The following is a 14,451-nucleotide window of genomic DNA, read 5'->3' as shown; positions in this document are numbered from 1 at the left end:
TATACCTTATCCGAAATAGCACGAGCCAAATGAGAGTGCCCTGCGGAAAGGGAAGCTCCATTGTTTCACGATTTCGAGACAAACAGAGCTTGATATTAATTCTGACGTCTCGCTAGGTATTTACCAAAAAGAAAAGATGGTACTCAGACGGGAGGGCTGGTTATGAGACTATGGAAGGCCGTGGCGGATGAGAACTTCAACTCCATCAGCCTCAATAGCTACCAAAAGATTGAAGAAAAGAGAATAAGCTCTTTCTTATCAGAGTATTTGGATACTTATTTTCGAACACCCCTGGCCTGCCCGCCAGCATCTGTAGAATGGAACTGCGCCGCGGGAACCCAACCCGAGAACGGCGGGAAGAGTATCCGTAAGTATAGAGACAACCGAGTTCATGCATGGGGATAGATCAAGGGCCAACCGAAGAGACAGACAGCCTCTGCATTCTCTGCCAAATCTGTATATTCCCTAGGAGTGACCTCATGGGCGTCCGACTGGGGCACTGACACAGAGGGTCGTCGCTCCATGACAGAGCGAATTAGTAACATGGATCGGTGCATAAAGCTGGCCGTATCCCACGGATGGAAGACGAAAGCAGCCAGTCTTCCGAGTTAAGACAAGATGTCCACTCAAATAACATCTCGTCGCGTCTTTCGCCGAACAGACGACGATACGCCTGGCACCCCCCGAGTGCAGCTTCTCACCGAAGCGCTCCCTGTTCTCTCCCCCACCTCCGTGCTCATCCAAGTCTACGCTGTCGCCCTCAATTACCGTGACGCCAATATTGCTAACGGCCGGAACCCGTGGCCTGTCACACCGCATGGCATCCCCTGCAATGACGCAGCGGGCGGAATTATTGCCAGAGGCAAGAATGTCAAGTCCATCTCCGTGGGCGGCAGAGTCGCGCCGATCATCGATACGGAGAACATCACGGGTCGAGAGCCCACAAGATCCTGGCTGGCTGCTGACGAACACAATGTCCTAGCTGATTATATCGTCTTTGACGAGTGCAAGGTTTGCAAGTTGCCGGCTCATCTAGACTGGGTCCCTGCCTGTATCATTCCCTGCGCTGGAGTCACGGCCTGGTCGTCATTGCTGGGATTCGGCATGGGGACGACAGTGCTCATCCAGGGTTGACCCTACCCTACACTGTGAAACGGTTAGCGAGCGCTGGCCTGATTTAGGAACTGGTGGCGTGAGCATGTTCACGCTGAAACTTGCCCAATAAGCCGGCATGAAGGTGATCATGACCTCATCTAGCGACAAAAAACTATTCAAGATCTCAGCACAGTTCCCAGATTCCGCCACTACTGACTGTCAACTATGCGACGCATCCCGAGTGGCATGAAGAAGTCCTCAAACTCACTGACGGGCGTCGACCTGGTCGTCGAAGATGGTGGGAGCAATTCGCTCGTCAAGAGTATGAAATGAACCCGTCGCGGCAGGACAATCAGCCAAGTGGGGTATCTGAGTAAGAGGGACCCAGCGCATATGGATGAGTTCTTCGATGTGCTGATTGGCCGGAGGATCATTCTGCGGTGATTCAAATCTCCTCCTCAATCGTCAGTGGTCGTTTAATGCTTTTTCATGTTATAGAGGCATCAATGGCGGGTCGAAGCATGACATGGATGATCTTTGTGCGGCTCTAGCTGCGGTGCAGATGCCGCTGGACGATATAATCTACTCGGTTGAGCCGTCGAAAAGGCGGATGAGGCGATCGAGTATATCTGGCAGGGGAAACAGATTGGGAAGCTTGTTCTACAAATCTAGATCAAATAATGACAAGGGGACGTGCGTTAGTAAAGTGCGTTAATAAAGTCGATATATCATGATAACACCGGCGGTGAGGGCATCGACCGATGTAGCAATTGTTGTTTCTACCTTGTAGACGCTGCGCAGTATCAGCAAAGTCATGGCAGATTTCCGAACCCAAACCCTCCCTTATCAATATGAGCGGGTCATATAGTCTTTACATGCTATAGGGTCTAGGTTCCCAAGCGCCGGTTTGATTTCGCATACCCAGCAGATCGCGCACGCCTGGCTGTCACGCCCTAGGTGGCAGCGCTAAAGACCTCTTTCCACCATTATCTATGGCCCAAATGGACGCCATCTCCGCTATAATTACACGAGAGAGAGACAAGCTCCTATACTACGTCCACATAGACCAGGCATCTAATGCTGTGTAGTCTTCTGGGCGTACAGCGCCGACGGCGGACTCGAGTCAGAGAGGCTTTCGGTTAGCTAGCTGTATACCTCTATGCTGCCTTCATATGAGGTAGCCCAGAACTGAGCTGCTGTCAGAATAGTTATCGCTTTAGGCGGCGTCTTATCCCCAGGAGCACCTTTTCAGGACGCAAAAGTAGAGGTATGGTTTCTTCATTGCGCCCCTTGAATCACTTTTATACCCAGTCTTGAGTGACTTTCGGCGGGAACGATCCCAGAGAAGGATGAGAAATCCTGAAGTATCTTCTTCAAGTTATCAGGGCCTTTCCTATTGTCTACGGAGATACTGTTGGGAGGTAGCTGAGCCCCAGTATCCAACAAATAAGGCTGTATATTGTAGCAGGTCGGATGGCAAATAGTCTACGCCAGCCATGGTGTTGATGCAGCCTAGATCAGCTAGGTTCGACCACTCGAGCGGTGGCCCTACGGCTAGAGGTGGTATCTGCATACACTGCGTGGATACGGTTCAATAAGTTGTACAGTAAGCGCGATACGCCATTGTATTACTTTATCTCACATCAATAGTTCGTCTGAAAATCATGTGCCGCAAAGCTTAAACCACTTCGCTGGATCCTCACGAGCTTATCAGTCCTATTTCCAGCTAATAACCACACCTATAAGACCCCCTTTCCCCCTCTTTTTGCGTTAGGTGAGAGCCAACCCACAGAACAGGCGGGGAAGACACCCCGTCAAAGCCTTAAATCATTTTCGAGATAATTTTAGCAATGTTACTGCTGGGGAATGCGTACTGCAGGACCATTCCCCTCGTCGGCGGGACGAAAGCCCTGAGATAGCCTACTCTATCTCGGCTGCTTTCATGGCTGATGCAAAAAGCTTCTTATCAACAAGCTTTACTTTGCACATAATACAGCACAGAAGAACAAAAGAAAGGTGCAGATATGGCGCCTGTGGCTGACAGCAAACATGATTCGGTATCTATGTAGAGGGTGATCTACCAGAGCAGGAGCCTGTGATCTGCAAAATACCATATATCTCTCCAATGGTTTGTCACTAGTTCTCGATCTTAGGGCTTCGGGCCCTATCTCTTATCAGTCCCTACAGTATAATTTTGTCGTGGATTTGCTTTCTCCGCGGAAAGAAGATAAGACCCCAGTCCCTCTTATCCTTTCTGGGGAAGCCGAACTCGGATTAAGACTGACTTTGGCGTTCTAGACCATGTCATTTGCTGGGGCCCCTGAACTTCCAGCTTTAGCTTTGTGATGGTTCGATATCTGACGATATTGTTTCGGACCCGACTTATTGAAGACCAACAAGATAAGCATCGCTACCCTCCCATTGGCCAACATATTTACACGCATATTACCGTCATTGCAGTGCTGAAGAGATAATAAAAGCATGTTCCCAGATTCCGCTCTTCTTCACCTACGTTGACCGTCTGTCTTGTATACGGGATACTAAACCAGCTGCTGCAATGCCTCCGTCTATCGATGCATACACGCCACTCGAGGTAGTCGAGTTTGTCTCGCGTGCCGGCTCAGTTAAGGGGCACATGCGGCTGGACAAGATCTTTCTCAGCTCTTTATCCGCCGGATGTCTGCTAGCACTGGCATGCGGAACCACTCTGAGCACCAACGCTAGTCCCTGGTTCACAGAGAACGCCCCCGGCCTGATCCGGACGATCAGTGCGCTTGTCTTTCCCTATGGGTTGGTCTTGATCATCCTTACTGGTGCAGACCTCTGCACTGGCTCATTTATGGTATGAGATTCATCCTGCAACCTGGGCAAAGAGACTGGTGAATAGTATACTGACTGCTTGTTCGGTTGGTAGTTTACGACCGTCGCTGCTCTCCATCGCCGACTTTCCTGGCCGAAAATGCTCCTGCACTGGTTCATAACGTTTTGGGGGAACCTTTGCGGCTCGTTATTCGTTGTCGCCATCATCTTTGGCTGTTCGTCTCCCTTCCTCTGTTTTACATACACCCTTCCAGTCATTGGCTGACACTGTCACTCAGACGGCGAAGTCTTCTCCGCTGACCCCTTCCGCTCCGCCGTAATCTCCTTCGCAACCAAGAAACAAGTGACGCCCGAATTCCACAGTATCTTCCTTCGTGGCATCGGATGCAACTGGCTCGTCTGTCTGGCGTGCTTCCTTGGTCTGCAGGGTCGGGATATGGCGTCTAAGATAATCGGCATTTGGCTACCCATCTACGCTTTCGTCAGTCTGGGCTTTGACCACGTTGTTGCGAACATGACATTCATCCCGTTGGCGATCTGGCTCGATGCCCCCGGAATCTCGGTGGGGCTGTATATCTGGAAGGGGATTATCCCGACCTTGTTGGGAAATATAGTTGGGGGTGGGTTGTTTGTCGGAACTTATTACTGGTATATGTACCTGCTTCAGACCAACCCGGTCACCCTTACGGGGTTACGAAAGACAAAGGCTGGTGAAAGCGAGGGGACTGTCACGCCTAGACAAGACGATGTCGAGGCGAACGCGGGGACGGTGCAGGGAGTTGAGGGGAGCAAGATGGGGGGTTGATTCGTCCCATACGTATCGAAAACTTACACCACTAGATGATCACCATGATGTACTTATGACAGATAATAGATAATGTTTATTCCGCCTCTAGCTTATCCAGATCCTATTCAACGCTATTTTGTCTAGCACCCATCCAGCCCAGTCGCTCCATCCTCCGCCGTCCATTTACACCTTCCCGTCAACTCATACCCATCCTGCGTCAAGACATCCCACCCTCAAAGCTATTATCAAAGCACGGATCCACTATGCTGCAATCCACCGTAAGACGGTTGCTTGAGCTCAGCGTCCCCGAGCGATTGACGAACCTGATCACAGAGATCTCCATATTGCTAGTTCCTTTGGCCGAGCTATTATTCTCAGCCCCGTTATCTTGCGTAACAAGCACCGCACGCTAAGCCCCCGTTACATCAATATCCTCAAGAACAATATTCCTGGCTACCCCTTATTAGCCTCCTTGTGGCTTGTAGTCAGACTCGTAGCTATCGGGTTGAGGCACAAGCTCGCCCATCCAAGTCTTGATGTATGTTCCGTATCTGGTCGATGGGACTCTGGCATGAGATATCGTAACATTCTTTACGCTGCTGTCTTCAAGGTACTGTCCTAGACTCCCAATTGCGATCCCGTTTACCCCGTTGCAGATAACATCCGAGATGTTGATGTTATAGGACCGCGGTTTGATTGCGATGCAGTCGTCTCCGCCGGTAAAGGTAAAGTTGTGCATGGTCAGGTTGTTGACGTCCATGGTATCTGCGGCTGAGTATTAGTGCTTTTCTTTTGAAAGTAGAGTCGTGCAAGGGAATTAACGAATCCACCCGTATTTTGTGCCCAGTTCTCGCCGCTCGGGGCAGCAGAGTCATCCACAGTCACCGTGATATTCGCGAAGTGCAGATTCGACCCGTTCATGATGCTGATGCTCTACAACTGTGGCTGGTTGATGGCAAAGTTTGAGACATGCACGTCTAAAACGTTCCAGAGAACAAAAGGCTGTGAAACGTCTATCCTTTGCTCTCATTATCATTTCTAATAAGTGAGCATTGCGAAGGAGAAATAGCGGTTTGTTCCGTATCGGCAGATCGGAAAAATCAGTATGGTTTGGGGGATCCTGTCCTGCTAAGTTCAAATGCTGCTCCTTCCGGCATACATTGGCATTGGACTCGGGAGCCAAGATATTTGAAGAGGAGCAATATCATGAATATTTTGCCCACGACCCGCCAGACTGTAGACGGGACAGAAAGGCCCAATGCTGGGGCCAGAAGTGATACTTGGCTATAGGGAAGTCCGTTGTAAGTATATAGTCTGGTAGTAACATATGATTTCTCACTATCAATGCCGATATCCTATATCTGCTCAGCCCACTACTGTCAACAATTCGGGCCAAGGGTAGAGAACCAATGGTTTCAGCTTCGCAGATCTATCGGTCTTCGAACACGTTCTCGTCTTGACGAATCGGATCTGGCGGTATTGAGCCAGATGAGACAATGTACACATAAGCGTCTTCATTCAGATATGGCTTTAAAAATTGTATACCACAGGCTGAAGACGATCAGTCGGACGACTTTTGCCCTTGTAGATCCTATGGATCATTCCGCAGTTGGAGCGGAGAGCTTGATAAGAGTTCTGCACCTAGGTTTCCATCAACGCAGTTGGAAGGAGACGCTTTTTCGTCTTAGCGCTTAATACAGCTATAAACAACTTGGTAGCAGCGCCCTATAGGTACCTGGCCCATATCACAAGGGCACGTGCCCCCAGAGCCCTAAGAGCAGGTGCCAGTCCCTACCCTCCACCTTCTCAGCCGGAGCGCTTGATAGTGCGACAGTCCACACATCTACCTGGATAAAGGGTCCGGCCCCTCCCCCCAATCTATAGGTAGTCGAAACGGGCATCTGCCCTCGAAGACCTGGCCAGGGCAGCGCCGGGTGCTTCTTCCGCTCATTTCCAACATATATTGTCCATAGTTGCTGCTTCAAACCTGTATCTAGCTAGTTCCTAGGCAGTTCTGTTTAGGTAGCACGTCCAGATGCCCCCTGGGAGGCCGCAGATCACGTGGGCCCCGTGATCCGCCGAGTGACGTTAAATAATAAAACCAAACCAAACACTGCTCCAATAACTGATCTCTTACGCTTTGCTCATCGATCATTCCCTCCACCCCATGGAGGTGGATGACTCCCCCCCAGGCGGAGCCCGTCCGGGGACTCCGCTCCTGGGTGAAAACTCTGAACCCCCCTCAGGACCTACCACCCCGACCCCCCTACCCCGGAACTCCCTGAAGAGAAGGGCCTTATTCTCCCCACAGAAGACTCCCACTGCAGCTCCGGTCCCTGTATCCCATTTGCCGCAAGCCCCATCGATCTGCGAGCAGGTCAGCATGGTAGCAGACGACCAGCTAGTCCTTCTTAATGATTGGAAACTAGCAATGACCTCTCTTGCTAAAGCTCTAGATCTAACTGTCTCCTCTCTACAGGGCCGCCCAAGAGACCTGGCCCGGGGGCTTGCAGCCAGATTTGTTTCCCTAGCAAAACAGGACTCCCCTCAGCAGATTCCTCTGATGACAGCAGCTGCACCCCCACAGCCATCCAGGCAGATGGAACAGCCAAACCAACCTCCCACTCCTGAAGCTTGCGAAGGCCCCCTGAAGAGGCGAACCTCGCAGCCTACAACCTGGGCATCCCTGACAGCCCCAAGAGCTGGTCAGGGGAACTGGCAAACTATTGCCCCAGAACACCGTACGCAAGCCAAGCAACCAGCACAACGAAAGCTGAAGCAGCCAAACAAGACTGACCACCGCATCTTCCTCCGCCTCCCGGCCTCCTCTAGCCTCCGGGCTATTGGACCACATGGCATCCGGGTCACCCTTGCAGGGAAAGTTCCGGACGGGATTGCACAGGTGCAAGTGATATCAACAGGATACGCAATCACTACAACTGAACAAGGCAAGGTCTTCTTACTGTCAGAGAAGGCTGCAAGCCTAGCTGGGGATGGATACTTTGAAATACCAACAGAGTATCACCAGGTTATTGTCCCCCGGATCCCGAAACAACTCTGGTCCCTGGATGGATGGATAGATACTACAATTACAGATATCAGCAATGAAGCAGAGCGCATTACTGGTATTAAACCACTCATGGCCAAACTCTCAAAGCACCCAGTAGAGAGGGACTCTATCACAGCAGTCATAGCCTTTCCAAAAAGGCTACAACACCCCTTGCAACTCTTTGGCCTGTCCGGCCTATCAAGGCCCACCCGCCCCAAGCAAAGGCCTTTGCAATGCACCCGATGCCACCGCTTCCATGATACACGAGCCTGCCGCTCCAGCGAACGCTGTATCTCCTGCGGATCCTCAAAACAGGAACACAACTGCCGTGTGCAGTGTATCAACTGCTGCGGCCCGCATGCAGCGGACTTCCAAAAATGCCCAGCCAGACCCCACGTCCAGAGGAACACTGTCACCCGCCTCTCAAAAGATGCTCTAGCTGCTATCCGCAAGGCAGGCCGGCTTGCCTTCCAACAGGAGCAGAAGAAAGCAGAAGAAAGCTCTAAACAACAAACAGATAATACCCACACTACAAACCAGCCTACAAGACAGCTCACCCAGGAGCTCTTAAACCAAACCCTGACCTCCCCTGAACTATGAAAATACTACAAGCTAATGTAGGAAGGGGGGGCGCTGCACATGACCTGCTACTCTCCTTTGAAGCAGATATCATTCTTGTCCAAGAACCTTGGACAAATACAGCAAAGCACCTAACCAAGACCCACCCACGATATCAGCTGTTCAGTCCCCCGACCCGATGGACTGCCAGACCCAGGACTCTAACATATGTACGAAGGGATCTCCCAGCCCATTCCCTCCCGGAACCAATCTCACCAGACATCACCACAATCTACACGGCAGGCCTTACTATCATCAATGTCTACCGCCCCCCTAATGACCCAGTTGCCCCTGCTGGTGCTGGCTCAACACCCTCTACACTTTCCACACTCCTAGGATATGCACCCCCAGAGAACACCATCCTAGCAGGAGACTTCAATACCCGGCACCCATTCTGGCAGCCAGATACTGAGTCTCATGCTGTCACACCTGGCGCAACAGGATTATTAGACTGGCTTGATGCCCATGAGCTGGAACTTCGCCTCGAGCCAGGCACCCCCACCCGTGGACCAAACACCCTAGACCTTGTCTTCTCTAACCTACCACTAAGGGCCCTAGTAGAAGACCATCTAAAGACTCCAAGTGACCATGCAACAATTGGAATAATACTGGAACAAGAAGAGCCCCCGCCTATATACAAGCTTGGATCCACCAACTGGGAGAAAGCCAGAGCCCTGGCAAGCCCGCCTGACCCAACCCTACCAATTGACCTACTAGCCAAACAACTGGTCCAGACATCCCAGCTTGCAATACAAGGCGCATCAAGATACAATACTCGCAGACTCCCCAGGACCCCATGGTGGACTCCAGAACTAACAGACATACTACACCAAACAAGACAGCAACAAAACCCCGACTATAAACAGCTCCGGAAGGCCATTGTACGGGCAAAGGCTGAATACTGGAAGCAGCGAATTGAACAAGCCACAGCACCTATAGATGCATTCAAACTTGCTAAATGGATACAACATCCAGACCAGCTCGCTGCTCCTCCCCTGAATATACAAGGGGCACAGGTTACTACTCCACAGGGCAAGGCAGACGCCTTCCTTAATCACCTCTTAGAGAAGGGGGCCCTGCTTCCAAATCAGACAGAAGAGGGACCCCCAAACAAGCCCCTGGGCTCACTACACCTGCCAACAAAAGAGCACTGCTGGGCTGCTCTCTGTGCCCCACCCCCGTCTGCCCCCGGGGAGGACGGACTTGCCACCACTGCTTGGAGGGAGCTCTGGCCCGTACTAGGGGATACAATCACACAACTGTACTACAGGTGTATGGAGGAAGGCTGCTTTCCACTGAGCCTGAAGTCAGCAAAGGTAATAATGTTACCGAAACCAGGAAAGAGGGGCTATACCCAACTCAATGCCTGGCGGCCAATTAGCCTCCTCTCTACCCTAGGTAAAGGCCTAGAGCGCCTCCTAGCACAGCAGATAGCTGTAAGAGCAATTCAGGCAGATGTGCTAGCCCCCTGCCACTTCGGGGCCCTGCCAGGACGCTCTGCCATTGACCTGGTCCAGGTTCTTGTTCACAGGGTAGAGGAGGCCTTTCAACAGGGAAAAGATGCTTCACTACTCCTACTAGATGTGAAAGGGGCATTTGACGCTGTAATACACCAACGGCTCCTTTCTCACTTACGCCTGCAAGGATGGCATAAAGGCTTACTCCAGCTACTTAAGGACTGGCTTACTGGCCGCTCTGTATCTGTTCATATCAAAGAAGGCACTGCCACAGCACCAATTAAAGGCGGACTCCCCCAGGGATCCCCCCTATCCCCAATACTCTTCCTGCTATATGCGGCAAGAATAGTCTCTACCTTAGAGGGCTCCTTCTGCTATGCAGATGATATGGGCATATTATTAACTGGGAATACCCTGGAAGAGAGCTCACAACAACTGGTAGAGGCCTACAAGCAAATTACTGCTCTAGGGACAGAGACAGGCCTCCCTTTCTCAATAGAGAAAACAGAGATACAACACTTCTCTAGAAAGCAGCAGCAGCATCTCCCCACAGTTACTCTACCTGGTATAGGGGAGATTACACCATCCCTATATACACGGTGGTTAGGAGTTCTTCTGGATACAAAGCTTACTTTTAAAGCCCACATTAATTTGGTCTTTAGCCGCGGGAAACGACTCGCCCAGCACCTAAAGAGACTTAGCAATACCCAGCGCGGCTGCCCAGTGGCCTCCATGCGGGCAGCAGTTATACAGTGTGTTCTTCCAACAGCTCTGTACGGGGCAGAAGTCTTCTATACAGGCAAACGACAAAAAGGGGTAGTTAACTCCCTGCTTTCTCTCTTCCGCACAGCAGCCCTGGCTATTATCCCAGCCTACAAGACCACCCCTACTGCAGCACTCCTCCGCGAAGCAGACCTACCAGACCCAGAAGCTCTACTCAACAGCATCCTCCGGAGGGCAGCAGTGAGATACATGAGCCTTGATACTAAACACCCAATTGCCCAAATAGCCGCAGAGACTACCGCGGGCAGGCCCAAAACCAGGCTTAAAAGGATCCTACAGCTCCTCCTCAGCCCCCTGCCAGAGCGCGCTATAATAGAGCTGCCTCTCCCTCCATTATGCATGCTCCCAACAGACAACAAAGGCTACAGCCCTGCCCCTTTACAGATTTCAGTGTACTCAGATGGCTCACGGACCAGCCAGGGGGCAGGGTATGGCTATGCAATCTACTTTGGCCCTATCCTCGTGTCCAAGGGACATGGTCCCGCGGGCCCCAGGACAGAAGTCTATGATGCAGAAATCATGGGTGCTGTGGAAGGCCTACGCGCAGCCCTGGGACAACCATGCGTTGGCTACTCCACCCAGCTAGTTATCCTCCTAGATAACCTAGCTGCAGCCTCCCTGCTAGCAAGCTATAGGCCAACCCCTCACAGACATGGTCTGTCAGAGACCTTTAGCCAACTAGCCGCCCAGTGGATGGAAAGCCCTTCAATCCTAACCATGCAACGGAAGCCCCTTCAGGTCCGCTGGATTCCAGGCCACTCTGGAATTGCTGGGAATGAGCTGGCAGACAAGCTCGCTAAGCTAGGGTCTTCTATATACAGCCCCGACATCCCCCCCTCCCCAGCATACCTACGACGGGAGGCAAAACAGTGGCTCCGTACAGAGACATATACAGCATATGCTAATAAGGCGCCTGAAACCTACAAAGCCCTGAATATCAGACCCCATACAAAAGAAAGCCGCTCCCGCGAGCACAAGCTGCCCCGGTGGGTACTTGGCCGACTCGTCGCCGCTCGTACAGGCCACGGAGACTTTACGGCATACCACCAGCGTTTTGACCACACAGACTACCTGGAGAGCTGCACCTGCGGCAAGGCAAAGACCCCAGTACACTTCTTCTTTTGCCCATATACCAGAAAACGCTGGAAGGATAGATGGAGATGTATAAAGGATGGCCCGTCAAAAACAATAGACTGGCTCTTAAGTACAGCTGCCGGGGCTGAGGAATTCAGCCGCATCGTGCAAGAATCATCCTTTTTCAAGGACATATGCCCGAACTGGGCCCGCCGGAGCGCTTGAAAGTGCGACAGTCCACACATCTACCTGGACAAAGGGTACGGCCCCTCCCCCCAATCTATAGGTAGTCAAAACGGGCATCTGCCCTCGAAGACCTGGCCAGGGTAGCGCCGGATGCTTCTTCCGCTCATTTCCAACATATATTGTCCATAGTTGCTGCTTCAAACCTGTATCTAGCTAGTTCCTAGGCAGTTCTGTTTAGGTAGCACGTCCAGATGCCCCCTGGGAGGCCGCAGATCACGTGGGCCACGTGATCCGCCGAGTGACGTTAAATAATAAAACGAAACGAAACGAAAACCAAACCAAACCAAACCCTCCACCTTCTCCGACTCCGCCGGATTCCGCTTTACTCCACCGCGACAAAAAAAAAATTTGGGTATTCTGAGGAGAGGGGGGAAAAAGTGAGTAGAAAAAAGACATGACCGACGCAGGGCTCGAACCTGCAATCTCCTGATTCGTAGTCAGACGCCTTGCCAATTGGGCCAGCCGGCCTGTAAATGAATATACCTTCTTAGCCTCTGGTTCTATAACGGAAGCCGAATGCAGAGTAGAATAGGTCAATTGAGGTATATTCATGGATGTCAACGGAGACTCTGCTCAACTAGTCGGTTCATGATCGCGTCGGTCAAATGCACAGTAAATTATGCGTCGTTTAATTTGTAAACACAAGACAACATCCAAGGAAATATGCTCATCGGGGAAAAATTGGCAATAATCAGACAGTTCCAGATAAGGTTTTTTAGCCTTCAAATCTGGCTTCCAATCCTAGCTAAGTATTCAAATAACCAGCCCTAGATCCATCTATAATACAGGAGAAAAAAAATATCATACATCATGAGGCATAACTTACGATCAACCCACGCTTCAATCCTGCAAGGCTCACATCTGCATCCCGTCCATGCCAAGGGCTTGTCCATTCGTCTGTTCCTGCGACCGTAACCGTTGCGCCTGCTCTATAATCATTCTCTTCTCTTCCGGACTGACATATAAACTCAACGTATACTCTCGTCCCTCAATCAAATCCGATTCGGCTTGCCCATCCCCAGGGGCAAGCACTAATCTGCCGACCCCGCAAAACCGGGTCCCATACCACATTCCATTTCCCCATCTATCACACCCCTCCCAGTACTCTGCATGGCAACTCATGCTACTTCCGATTAATAATGGGTTGAAGCCATTACACAGCGCCTCGGGTATATGCAGGACATTCTCAAGAACCAGAGTATGGACATTGGGGTCGTTGATCCCCCGAGGGACTGTGAGATGGACATCTCCTATACCCGCGACGAGCATCTCGTCGTGGGGGCTGAAGATGTTGGATTTTAACATTGCTGAGATCGGCGTGTAGGATGAGGGAACGAAAGAGGCCTTGTCGCGTGCGTAGTGCACGTTCCCGGAAACGATCATCCAATCACGGCAAATTTGTGTAGAGGGATGAACGATGCGGGTTTTTTTGCGACGCGTATCTTCTTCGGCTGTGTCGTTATGGAGCGGGTTGGCCGTTGTGTCGACATCGCGCATGAAGTCGTCGTGGGTGCGCATTGTGAGAGGATTGGCTGTCGCGGCGCGCAGCTGAGGTTTTGATCTGTTGAGTGGCTTTTGTCTGACGCTGAAACAAAGTGAACGGGGTCAATTGATGGAATACTTGTCGGGACAGGTCCTGCGACCGTTTCTGAGTTGGTTTGAGCGTGGATAAATTGCAATTGAAGCAGAATTGAACGAGGATGGTTCTGTGTCTCACCTTGGGTCAGTGACACCGCATGCGCCGAGGCGGCAGAATACGGGCGGTGCTTCGCTTTAGTGCGTCTCACCGCCCCGAGGCTCGGCAGCGCGAGAGCAAGCACGTGACATAGCCAGGCGGCAAGGCATGCCATTCACAAGGAGTTAAGGTTATAGCCCAGCCTTTCCCTGCAGTGAGCGCATGTTTAGTGCTTAGAGGCATTCAAGCGTACGCGATAGCATTTTAAGTACTGATATATATGTTCAGGGGAGACCGTCTTCACCCACGTTGTCGATTCACACCGTGACTCAGTTATTAAATATATATCCTGCTGAATGTCGCCTTCGAAAAGACTATAGGTTAGGTTGCAATGAAAGAGGCTAGGCGGATAATCAAGCACTATAGTTACCATACTCGGTAGGTCCTCATTGTACTTTTCAAGGGTTTGCACAGAATCCCATTTGCATAGAATTTCATGCGACAGGATTCGCATCCCCGGGAGAACTACGGTGTCACAATAGTGGCCGTTGCTGCAATCAGTGGTTATTCCGAGTAAGGTTAAGGCAGGACGGCCAGGACTGGCTAAGAAGTACAGTGCGGGGGCACAGAAGCCGTGAGAGCAAGCATATATCGACAACGAGGTTAGTTTGTTCCAGGGGATGGTCTCTGCGACTCTGGCAAGTTTCCTAAAGTGCAAGGACACTGGCATTTCTGCGGATTCATGGCCCTTCAATGCTTAAGTGAACCTGAGCAACCGATTTCAGGTATTTACCAAGGGTACGGAATTGAAACGGGGTTATGCTCCAGCTTCAGTGGCAGCAGAGAG

At 51.3% G+C, this 14,451-nt stretch overlaps 5 protein-coding genes across 5 annotated transcripts, besides 1 other annotated feature; 3 read left to right on the top strand and 2 right to left on the bottom strand.

The window, feature by feature from the left end:
- Window positions 1-14,451: part of a sequence feature (contig 1.158 1..283337(-1)) that runs on past both edges of the window.
- ANIA_08646 (uncharacterized protein) lies at window positions 619-1,472 on the top strand (the record flags this gene model as incomplete). Its single annotated transcript, XM_676823.1, has 2 exons — window positions 619-1,011; window positions 1,284-1,472. The coding sequence occupies 2 exons, from the start codon at window positions 619-621 to the stop codon at window positions 1,470-1,472; spliced, it is 582 nt and encodes a 193-aa protein (XP_681915.1).
- Window positions 3,653-4,720, top strand: ANIA_08647 (nitrite transporter nitA; the record flags this gene model as incomplete). The annotated part of the gene is made up of 3 exons (XM_676824.1): window positions 3,653-3,937; window positions 4,010-4,130; window positions 4,194-4,720. 3 exons carry the CDS (start codon window positions 3,653-3,655, stop codon window positions 4,718-4,720), a joined length of 933 nt encoding a protein of 310 aa, XP_681916.1.
- ANIA_11626 (putative extracellular exo-polygalacturonase) lies at window positions 5,166-5,462 on the bottom strand (the record flags this gene model as incomplete). The annotated part of the gene is made up of 1 exon (XM_050611837.1): window positions 5,166-5,462. The coding sequence occupies one exon, from the start codon at window positions 5,460-5,462 to the stop codon at window positions 5,166-5,168; it is 297 nt and encodes a 98-aa protein (XP_050467819.1).
- On the top strand, window positions 6,870-11,908 carry ANIA_08648 (uncharacterized protein; the record flags this gene model as incomplete). The annotated part of the gene is made up of 2 exons (XM_676825.1): window positions 6,870-8,079; window positions 8,373-11,908. The coding sequence occupies 2 exons, from the start codon at window positions 6,870-6,872 to the stop codon at window positions 11,906-11,908; spliced, it is 4,746 nt and encodes a 1,581-aa protein (XP_681917.1).
- ANIA_08649 (uncharacterized protein) lies at window positions 12,652-13,447 on the bottom strand (the record flags this gene model as incomplete). The annotated part of the gene is made up of 2 exons (XM_676826.1): window positions 12,652-12,670; window positions 12,789-13,447. 2 exons carry the CDS (start codon window positions 13,445-13,447, stop codon window positions 12,652-12,654), a joined length of 678 nt encoding a protein of 225 aa, XP_681918.1.

The sequence above is a fragment of the Aspergillus nidulans genome, chromosome III, assembly GCF_000011425.1.
Source record: "Aspergillus nidulans FGSC A4 chromosome III".
Taxonomy (NCBI): Eukaryota; Fungi; Ascomycota; class Eurotiomycetes; order Eurotiales; family Aspergillaceae; genus Aspergillus; species Aspergillus nidulans.
Note: the sequence above shows the minus strand (reverse complement) of the source record. Positions and strands in the feature narration are given on the sequence as shown.